The sequence below is a fragment of the Dysidea avara genome, chromosome 2 (assembly GCF_963678975.1).
Source record: "Dysidea avara chromosome 2, odDysAvar1.4, whole genome shotgun sequence".
In the NCBI taxonomy this organism is placed as follows: domain Eukaryota; kingdom Metazoa; phylum Porifera; class Demospongiae; order Dictyoceratida; family Dysideidae; genus Dysidea; species Dysidea avara.
This window is the reverse complement of record NC_089273.1, coordinates 46,171,374-46,183,490: the sequence shown is the minus strand read 5'-3', so window position 1 is coordinate 46,183,490 and position 12,117 is coordinate 46,171,374. Positions and strand designations below refer to the sequence as shown.

Genomic DNA, 12,117 nt, shown 5'->3' with positions numbered 1-12,117 from the left:
CTTTTAGCTGAAATAAAAAATAAATTCAAAATTGAACTCAGAACTAAAAGTGAACATGTAATAGCTACTTAACAATATTATTTAATGACAATAATACTGTACATAGAAATATTTTAAAAACACTAACCTGTCTTTCACAAAGAACAGCTTTGTGTCAACTTTGTCCGTATTAAGCGCCTCTAAAAATAATCACCATTACATTTAGCTTTTGTGTTTTTTATCTTTGTAGCTACTTTGGAAAATTAATAGTTCAATAAATTCATATAGTAAGGTTTAAGAGTTTAACAGTATTATGGAGTGATTTTTTTTGTTGGTGTCCAGTTTTATCACTAAACACTTAGCTACTAGCATCTTGTACACAGCAGTAGCTAGCTACAGCCCAATATCATCTCAAAATATTTTTCTAAATTTTCATGCCTCCATAGACTGTAATCATACAAATGTATATATGTGTAGTTCAGTGTCTCCTGAAAACAATGTCACAGTAGATGATTCAGAGAGTAAGCATACCCTCAGTAACATTCACATTACTTTTTATGTGAAAGGATTGTATATTAGTAATAATAAAGCTCTTGCAGAAACAGAACAATTTATACTACAGTACTATTAGATCCTTCAACATTGATTGAAAAACTGGTCATGAATGAGAATAACTATTCCTCCACGAAATGGACCATGCACCTGTCATCTGCACTGAGAGAATAGAACACTAAGGATGCTGGAAATTAGTTTGTGATAAGAACATATCAGATGATGTATGTGGTTTTATCTGTAAAGCATTAACTATCTGTTAACAATACACTGAGGAAGTTGTATAATTATGAAAAACTGTTCCCTTAGTGCACAAGCCTCACAGATGGTTGTAAGTGCTGTTGAGGACAACAATGCATCGGAAAAGCTGATAATTCCCATATACTGTGAGAGTATTACCAAAGAGATTGTGCAGCTGTAACAAGAAATGGAGAGTGCGAAGATGTGATAACAAGCTGGAAATTTCATTTAGGTATTCATGAAGTTTTTCTTCTGTAATTTTTGGGTAGATTTTTATTATCTACTTAAATGCTTAATAAATATATACTTTATGAAAGTAAGCAGGCAACTGAAAGAGCATGATATCTGGAGTGACTAAGAATGAATGATAGCCAACTAACTATAACAAAGTTTAAGTAATGGACCTTTACAATTGACTGATGTTCTACAGTCAATCTTGCTGCATTCCTATTTGGTCAGTGATTTGAAATGGCTACCATGGATACAAATAATTGAAATCAAATGCAATGCTTTGTTAATGTACAAAAATAAATGCAACAGTGTAGTAAATTATTTTTTTTCTACTAAAATAAAACTGTGTGACTTTCGTAAGCTTATCTGTTTGTGCATTTCATAATCAGTCTTCATCAATCGTCATCTCCATAACTGGTTCACGATAGTGGTACATAGTGTTATGAATCTCAATTGTATCATTAGAATCACTGTTTCTTCTGCTACATGATATAGTTTTAAAATTATGTGACTATCAGTAGTATAGAAGTATAGTATATACAAAACATTTTTAAATTGTGAATATTAGCAGTTGTGATTGTTATTAGCAAATTGTGATGTGATTTCATAACTTCTTAGCGTGCAAGCCCACATTATACCATAATTTGCTTTATTTTCGTACAAAAATTATTCATCATAATAATTTTCATGTAAAAATATTTTCGTATGATTTATATGAATGACTGCTCTATTAGAGTAGTTCAATCTTGTATAAAAATTTTGGTGCTAGAAATTTTGTGCAAATATTGTATACAAAAATTATTTTACAACAGAAAAAACCAAATTACGGTACAGCAGATGCATTCATTAAAATAAACATTCACTTCTATATTATTAAAATAAAATGATGTTTTTGCAATGGAAAACTAAATGGTTTAGGAGGAAAGATAAGTCTAAGCATGTTTGTTTCTTGTATTGTTAAGAATGCAAAGTATTTGTTCATATTATTGCATTGTAAAATACTATTATTGTTTATTCATGCAGGGAAATTCATACTATACCTCATTATAAAGATAGCATCTATTGTTCGCTACTAGGTTTGGTAACTTCCTTATTTTCACTGTATAACTAAAAACTCTTAATTTTGCTTAAAGTTCTATGCATAAAAGTTTGAAAACTGAGAATCTTATATTAGTTTGCAAACAAAACCATGGTAACCATTGTCATAGAGTGCACATATAGTGGATTTTCTTTACATGAACCAAAATAGGTGTTCAACCATTAAAAAATCTGCAACCTTTAAAAACAAACAGGTTGTGTGGCAGAAGCCACACTAATGTAAATTCAGATGCCCACAATAATTATTTATAAGCATGTGTATCTGGGGATTTCCAGGATTTATGTTCTATATGGACTAAGAAAAATCATGAACCACTGAGAATTACAGTTTGCAATTTCCTTGGATTTGTTTTTATGACTTCTTTGTTGGCTAGACAGATTAACTAATGAGCTGTTCTTCATCTAGTTTAAGCCTTTGTCCACCTGTGTTTAAAACCAAGAAAAGCCAATTAGAAATGGTAACAATTAAGTTACATTTTCTGCAATGTAAACAAACACACATAACTGAAATTTGCTTAAAGGTACTGATATTCTTACACTCCATTAACAGCTAATGTGATGAGTCCTGTTTGCTGTTTACAGAAGTGATTGAAATGGAGGCATACAAGTATTTTGTAGCATCCAGTTTTTAACCAATATATTTCAATGCAGCTAGACTATTGCAAACTAGTCAGCTTCGCTGTCAGTGGGCCACAACTGAGACTTCTGGTTTCTAAATTCATTGATCCACCATGGAACAGGACACAATGTAAATTTTATCTCAGCTACAAAATTCTTTTTCACATCACTTTTGTTTATCAGTATTATTCTGAGCTAGAATTTGTGCCATGAATGAAAAGATTAAGATGCTCTAGTACATAAAATTGTCAGGCATTATGACCACAGTTCTAGTTATAGGACAGTGCATGATGGCAACCATGGGCATTAGGAAACACTGAGTGGGTGATGAGATACTAAATGGCCAGAAGAAGATGTTCTTGTATGGATGAAACTATTAAACATGATGGATTTAATTTTTTTAAATGATCAATATCAATTTTTTTGAAGACTACTCGGAATTTTTTTGCACATGTTTAATGTTCACATTAGGTTGTAGATAGCCCTCTATATATCAAACAGTAAGGTCATACCATTTAAGTAGGAATCCATGTGAATTTTTCTCGTGCCGCCCAAAATCCTGTTTTTAAAAATCATCATGTGACACAACTAATGCGCACCATGCCTAACAGGCTAATAGCCCACGTAATCTCCCTAGCCAGTACAGTAACAGTATGACCAATCACCCAGGCTAATAACACAACACTGTGCTGGGTGATCAATCACCCCAGCAAATAAGAGTAAGAATTTGATTTTGCAGACATACCTGAAAACTTTGATGATGGTGGCAACAGGCAGCACTGTTGCTAAGTTTGTTAATATGAACACACAAGTCCTAGAGATACGATGGAAACATGTTTATTAAATGCCACAATCGATTGTGGGGTTGTGGGAAAGTTCAGTTGATTGTGGACTCTCCTAAAGTCTCCAGTAGGCACCGGTCAATTATGCTGGCATAATTTAAACCATAATAGGTGACCAAAAGCATCAAGCATAATGCCAGCTTAATGCCAGCATAATAGGGACGACATTTGAAAATTTAATTAAAATGCGTAATACATGTACCTGAAAGAATCAAATATTCACTGCCAATATTATTATTAGTGCATTTGATATTTAAAAACATGTAATATAGCTTATTAAACCATTTCTTTGTTGGTTATTCACACTTTACAGAAATAAGATCGAGATACTCTAATAGAGCAGTCACTTACTCTAATACAGCAGTCAGGAAAGGCTGCTATACTCTAATGAAACAGTCAGTTCTAGCATAATTTTGAGCACAATAGGCTTAATTTTTGAGCAATGCTCAAAAACATAATAGGTAGAATTTTGGGCATAATAGGCCGGAGCCTAGTCTCCAGCAAACATAATAAGATATGTACATACCTTGCCAAGCTATGGTGAATTACATAATGATGAGTGTTACATTTTAAAATTTGCATCCATATGGTTTGTTACTGATCAGTTTGTGTTAATACTTGTCATAGTATACATTATCATATGAGCTATGATATGGCTTTGGTGTATTCCTCTTATATATAACTGTCATCCTCAGTCATCAGACGTTTACTCTGGAATACACCTTGTAGCCATGGGTTATATATTACATGCATACAGTACACGCAATATATTACACGTAGCTACATACATACAGTACTTACATGTCAATGATGGTAGCATTCTTCCTCATACTATCATCTATAACAATACCGATATCACTGATGATAGGTGGTACTTCGTTGTTGTCATTGGTAGTAACAGGTTTGGGTTTGCAGTGTGTGAGAATCTTCTTTATGTTCTCTTTATGCACAATCAGTTCCATTGCAGCAAATGCTATTAAGGGTAGCATCACTAAAAGAATTACAATTACTGATAACACTCCTGTACTAAAACTGTCAAACAGTGATATCGCTGAGGTAAAAACCATTACTTGTAAAACTACTCCATCAAAAATATTAAGAGTTCTGTGTTTGTATGGCTTGATGATCAGCTGTATTAAAGCTAGGAGTAAAGTAGTGATTAGTAGTAAGGCCTGTGTAGTGTTAGTGTTAGTAGAATTGATGGTGGTCATTGAAATTATCATTAGTCGACAAATCATGTAATAAGCTGCAAATGAATGATACTTGTCATTGTAACATCCTTGAAACTGATTAAACAATGGTTTGAATCTAGTAAGGTTGATCTTGTGATTCAGGAAAGGCTCAAGAAGGAGCAGAAGTGGTAGACCAATCACAATCACTAGTGTACATGGTATTGCTATGATAACATATGGTATATGACGACCATGAAAATACTCTATGTCAGGTGACAGGTAAGTGTAAACCTTATCCACATTATGAAATGACAGTGATCTTAATAGCAGTAATGAAGTTGTGGCCACAGATGTGTATGATAGCAGTAGAAGAAAACAAACCATACGGATAATTCCGCGACTTACAAATGCTGAAAACCTGTGAGACATTCTGGCAGATAGGCAGATCAATCCTACAATAATGGTGACAGCTAGTGGATGTACATAATGAAAGACTTGTTGATCAATTCCACTCATGTTCTTCACAAAGCAAAGTTGTCCTAGAAATTGTGGAGTGACTTTAGCTGCACTAGACATAATGCTAACAACAGTAAACAGTCCTTTTGATACGTACAAATTTTGACGCAATAAAATATCCAACATACTGTAATAGTATGTAATAACATAGAAATAACCAATCTCAACATGATAGTATGTCACCACAAACACTACTACAACCAAGGCTATCCAGTAAATCACTGACAACAGGATCACCAATGTTCTTTGTCCAGTTGTACACTTGTTAACTCTAACACATCTTGCAGAATCAAATGAGAGAGTATAGCCTTTCTCACAACTACCGCAAGCAGTTCCCGATCTGTGTAAACTACACTGATTTATTCTCACTGGTGAGAGTCTGTAAAATCCATTAGTTGTTTCACAACAAGTAAAATTGCAGAAATTGTTAGGACAAACTGCAACTGTAGTTTTACCATCAACAATACCAAACCAGTAACCTCTTTTGATAGTTGATGTGCTACCAGAACAAGACACAATATCACTATTATCGTAGCATACACACTTTTGAGCAGTATTATCATAGTGGTAACCATGGTGACATGGTGATAGTTCTGCTATTAGCTTAACAGAAATTTCTACCTCACTGTTACCATATGATGTGATGGTCATTGAGAAATTAGTTTTATCAGAAATCTTCTTGCCTATTATACTAATGCCCTCAAATATGTTACATGCTATTGGTACTAATCTTGTACTATCAAGTTTGTGATGTTGGTTCTCACCTTTTATGACAAAGTTCATTTCTCCAGCAGGTTCATCATAAAAACTTAGTACACAAGCATTGATTTTAATGTTTTGACCAAGCATTATATTATTCACAAAGTAAATGTCACAATTATTCACTGGTTCTGTTGTAGCAATACAGGTTGTTGGACTATGTAATGCTAGGTGACTAGGGGGATAATTGTGTGTGACATTTAGTCCCACTATGCTACTATTCAAACAAACTTCATCACATGATGGTTGTATGTGCATATAAACATCACCACCTACAAGGGCTGTATTGTTACTGAATTCGATACTTGTAGTGGCAGATAAAATTTTGGTTTGGTTAGTTTGTTTCAGTTCACCATAAATTGCACCACCAAAGAGAGAAGCACTGTTGTGATGAAACATAATTTCACTTTGAAATGTTAGTGTATCATTATCACCAAGATATATGGCTCCACCATTGCTACTAGCTGAATTGTCATTAAACCTTACAAGTGAAGCCATTACAAGATTCATAGTTGACTGTTGGATATTAATGGCCCCACCATCTTTGGCTTTGTTATTTGTAAATTCTACTTTGGTATTTCCTTGAAATAACACAAGAGAGGACCTATTACAAGACATAGCCCCACCCACAGTTGCAGCTTTATTGCTAGTAAATGTCACTTTTGAGTATCCATCAGATATGATGCTGCCAGTCTCAAAACAATAAATTGCTCCTCCATTTTCAGTAGCATTGTTACCTCTATATGTCACTGTTGTGTTACCATCAAATGATATGACAGAATAATCTTTAGATGACACTGCTCCACCAAATTTAGCTTCATTGTCACTAAATGTTACTTTTGAGTTCCCATCAAATGTGATGATACAGTTCTGTACAGAATAAACAGCTCCTCCATTTGTATTAGCATCATTTTCTGTATAATCAACTTCTGTGTTTCCAATATATGATATATTAGAATATTCCACTGAGCCGATAGCTCCTCCATTTTGAGCTTCATTGTCACTAAATGTTACTTTAGAGTTTCCATCAAATGTAATGCTGGAGTTCAGATCAGAATAAACAGCTCCTCCACGTTGATTAGCATCATTACCGTCATATATCACTGTTGTGTTTCCATCAAATATAATTTGTGAATAAGTTACAGAGATCACTGCTCCTCCAAATTCAGCTTCATTAACACTAAATATCACTTTTGAGAATCCATAAAATGTGATGCTACAGTATTTAATAGTATGAATAGCTCCTCCAGAAATTCTAGCCACGTTACGTTTATATGTCACCTTTGTGTTTCCATCAAATGATATTTGTGAATAAGTTCCAAAATACATTGCTCCTCCATGCACTGCTGTATTGCTACTAAATATCACTTTTGAATATCCACTGAATGTGATGCTGCAGTTCTCAAAACAATCAACAGCCCCTCCATTTTCAATAGCTTTATTACCTTCATAAGTTACTGTTGTGTTTCCATCAAATAATATTTGTGAATACTGGGAAGATAACACTGCTCCTCCATACCTAGCCCCATTGTCACTAAATGCTACTTGTGAGTTTCCATCAAATGTGAAACTGCAGTTTATAAGGAAAAAAACAGCCCCTCCATGACTACTCGCTGTATTGCCTTTATAGGTCACTTTTGTGTTTCCAACAAATGATACTTCAGAGTAAACCTCAGAGTATATTCCTCCTCCGTATACTGCTTTATTGTTATTAAACGTTACTATTGAGTTTCCACTAAATATAATACTTGAGTTTAAATAAAGATAAACAGCTCCTCCAGCTACAGTGGCTACATTACCTTCATAAATCACTGTTGTTTTTCCATCAAATGATATAGTAGAATATGTTATAGAGTAAACTGCTGCACCAATCACTGCACTGTTGTAAACAAACATCACAACTGAGTTGCCTTGAAATGCAATACTATTATAGTCTTGTGACAAAATGGCTGATCCACTATTGGTAGCTTCATTACCATTGAACGTCACTGTAGAGCTCCCATCAAATGATACGGTAGAATAAACTCTGGAGAAAACTGCTGCTCCACTTCTTGCTGTATTGTTACTAAATGCAACTGTTGTGTTTCCATCAAATGTAATGCTGCAGTTGTCATAAGAATAAATTGCTCCACCAATTGTACTTGCTTCATTGCTTTTATATGTCACTGTTGTGTTTCCATCAAATGATATTTGTGAACAACTTTTAGAAAAAACTCCCCCTCCCTCTATAGTAGCTAGATTGTCACTAATTGTTACTGCTGAGTTTCCATCAAATGATACCTTAGAGTATTTTGTAGAAAATATAGCTCCTCCATTTTGAGCCTCATTGTCACTAAATGTCACTTTTGAGTTTCCATTAAATGTGATGCTGCAATTGTTCTTACAATGAACAGCTCCTCCATTTTTACTAGCATTATTGCTTTTATATGTTACTGTTGTGTGTTTTTTAAACAATATTACAGAATAGCTATGGGAGTACACAGCTCCTCCATTCACAGCTGTATTGTCATCGAATGTTACCTTTGAGTTGCCATCAAATAACATGTCGCAGTATTGACAGTATAAAGCTCCTCCTTGTCCAGCTTTATTGCTTTGAAATGTTGCCACGGTGTTTCCACCAAATAATACAACAGATTTACCTATGGAGAACAATTCACCACCAAATGATTTAGCAAAATTGCTTTGAAAATCTATTGCTGAGGTTTCATCAAAATGAAATCTAGAATCATTAAGAAAGATAGCTCCACCATTAGTGGTTGCTGAATTATTGCAAAAGGTGATGTTAGAGTTGTTCTTGAATATGACTATTGAGCTGCTGCTAAAAATTCCTCCACCAGCAATCGCCATATTTTGTTTGAATAACACATTGCCACTGATGTGAAGTTTATGATTTGAAAGGTAAATGGGTACTGCTTCATTGCTAATAAACACTGAATTTTGTATATATGAATTAAATCTTACTTCTGAGCTGCCAATATAGACAATGCTTTTAGCAACTCCATTGTTAGAGAAACTACATTTGTCAATCACCAACCTTGCTTGAGTATGAGCTGTATCTGCAGGTATATACTCCACTGCTGCTCCATGACCTCTATATTGATTATTATGTGTAAACACAGAATTGTTGATGTGTATATTTCCTGATGCTTCTGAGAGTAATAGAGCTTGTCCTGCTGAGGAGCTAAAAGAACAACTTTGAATGGTGAGGTTGGATGATTTGTAAAAACTGATCCCAGGATATGATGATCCATCGATAGAGCCACAATTCTCCCAGTTAATACCCTTGATTGTCACATTGTTGCAGGAGAAAAAGCTGATAGCTCCAATACTGTTGCAATTCACAATGGGAGTTCCCTGTCCGATAACTGAAATATTCTCCAACTTTTCTAAACTGATATTTGTGTTCAGTACAACACTTGGTTCAATTATTTTGATTATGGAATTGTTTATAAGAGTATGGACTGCACTAGCCAGTGAGTGAAAAGAACGATCACCAATCACACAACATGGTTTAATTACCTGATCAACCACTGTCCCTGAACCAGAAGCAATATCTTGAGGGAATGTTTCATTAGAAATTTCCTCTGCTTTTGTGAAGACCACAAAAAGTATAAAAAAGATAACAATCCTTTCTGTAAGCATAGCAGCAACAATAACATCAAATTTAAGACAACTAATGCTTGAATTGATATGGTCCAAAGCTTTTATATTGTGAGAAACCATATGCATATCATAAACCACATGTGTTTGACAGTTGCTAAGCTACAATCCTATGCTTGTTTCACAGCTTGAAGATAGGATTTGATGTCAGAATGCTGTTAATAGAAATAGGTACTGTAATCATTTTGATTGATGTATCCAAATTCAATGAATTATCTATATGTGAAGCAATGCATTGATTTTACCTTTTCATGGCTGAAATTCCCACATATACAATACAAGGATTACAAATTTTTGAAATCCTCATAATAGTGAAGCTTTCTTATAATGTGGCACTAGGCATTTAAAGCTGTCAGGCTGATTAATTGCCAGTACAGTATAAAGCTGTTGTAAAATTATGGCTTCATACCTGTGGCACCATTCCATCTGGTATGCAGTGATGAATTATGTTATCAAATGTACGTAAGTAATAATTTGGAATTTTCTAAAGTGGAATCAATAAAACATTTTGGAAATTAACTTCCAAGCCTAGGAGGATGCCTTTGAAGGTGGTGGCTTTTTGTGAGCGTTCTATTAAAAGTTTAGATATATATTATATTATGGGCAATTACTACTACCAAGGTTCATGATGAGACCAATGAAGTAACTCGTGGATTACAGCCATCTTCTATATACTACATTGTATGTACTGATATAACTGTTGTGTAGTTAGTTCAGCTAGATACAGTACAATTCAAAGGAAAGAGATTATGTAGTTGTGTAGTTTAATAAACGGATGTTGGACTGGAGAAGGTTGCTACTAGTTAATATGAAGAAATAAAAATCATACAGAAAACGCTCCATCATAAAAGCTAGTAATTACAGCCTTAAAGGTAAATAAAACTGTAGATATATATAGTGACTATCTCAAAGTTATAGTGATGTGTTTATTGAAAAGGGGCATGCACTTACAGGGCTGATGTATAGTTACATGTTTTCTTTACTGAAAACTATGAAGTACTATGAGCATCCCAATTGGACAGATAACAATATCAACATTGTAATTCATCATGCAACTTGATCCGTACACAACGTAACTAGTTAATTTACCAATAAATTAAACTAATTAAAGTGGTAGTATAGTGGAGTTCTGTTGATGTAAACATTACAACAGTGAAACCATGTACTCATCACTATAGTGTCAGGCTGAAGACTGAAGTAAAGTTTTTTCTTCTTTGTGGAAAGCAAGATTTGCAATTTGGCGCTGGGCATTTAAAGCTGGATCATTCAATAATTACAGCCAACAAACAAAGTAATCACTGGATTTTAGCTTTCCTCTACCTAACTAGATTTCTGTTACATGAACTGATAAACTGTTGAGAGGGTTGCTTGGTTACCTAATTACTGAAAGTAAAATGCAAATGACAGAGCCAATATAAGTTCATAGTTTACAAGGTACTACATAAATTCACTACATCAAATAGTATCACATGGTTTTCAATGTATGAATTGGGTTGTGAAAATTGTGACTAATGAAAATTCTATGAAATTCAATTTATTGTGTTATCATATAAAATAAAGAAGAATTTTCATTTCAAATTCAAACATAGACAAAACCACGAGTAGTAAGAATAGTTTGGTACTCATGATCATTATGATGATAATACTCTTATTTTGATAATTGATTAGCAGCTCAGAAAAGTGTTCCTCAGCTATGGCTAGTTGCATTATACATACGACAGCCATAACCTACCCTGACCATTAGGCAGAGTGGTGCTTTTCTTTACCAATGCCTACATAACACACCCACGAATGTAATTTTGCATTTACTTATCACATTCCATTTTCCTCTACAAAGTGTCTGACATAGAAATGGAGGGTAACAACCTACCGGATAATCAAGATGTTACAATTGTCCCAAGCACCATTGAAACTCCAACATAAAATCTAATAAGGACATTGGGAATAGCTCGCAGCAATGATAGGACTGAGGCCGCCGGCTGCTCATCCTCTATTAATAACATTACACAGTATATATGCATCATGTTCATCTTTGTCCCATTTCATTTTAGTCAACAACTTTCGCTTAGGTTCCTTGTCATACAGGCTCTGCCCTCCAGTGTTCGCTCTCTAGTGCCAAACTGGTAAAGCAGATAAAACAAAAAAAATCTATTAAAGTTGTATGGATGAGTCCGTTGAAAAGGGGTATGCACCTACATAATATATATGTCTTTTACTGAAAACAATAAAATAATGTGAAGCATTCCCAGATGCACAGGTAAAGCAGTCATTTGTAATGCAACTTGATCCATCACTGTCTTCACAACTTGCATTATCTAATTTACCAATAAATTGACTGATGTGACAGTGTAGTGGTGTTCTGTTGATATACAATTTTCTACAGTGAAACAATAGTCTCACCACAATAAAGTGTCAGGTTGAAGACTGAAACTTAGTAAAGTTCTTTGTTT

General features: G+C 34.2%; 1 protein-coding gene across 1 annotated transcript; it reads right to left on the bottom strand.

Annotated features, from left to right (window-relative positions):
• Positions 1 to 1,253: 1,253 nt before the first annotated feature.
• LOC136248155 (probable outer membrane protein pmp20) lies at positions 1,254 to 9,649 on the bottom strand. The gene is made up of 2 exons (XM_066039970.1): positions 4,362 to 9,649; positions 1,254 to 1,484 (listed from the first exon to the last, which is right to left on the bottom strand). Exons 1-2 carry the CDS (start codon positions 9,647 to 9,649, stop codon positions 1,388 to 1,390), a joined length of 5,385 nt encoding a protein of 1,794 aa, XP_065896042.1. The 3' UTR covers positions 1,254 to 1,387.
• Between the last annotated feature and the right edge of the window lie 2,468 nt (positions 9,650 to 12,117).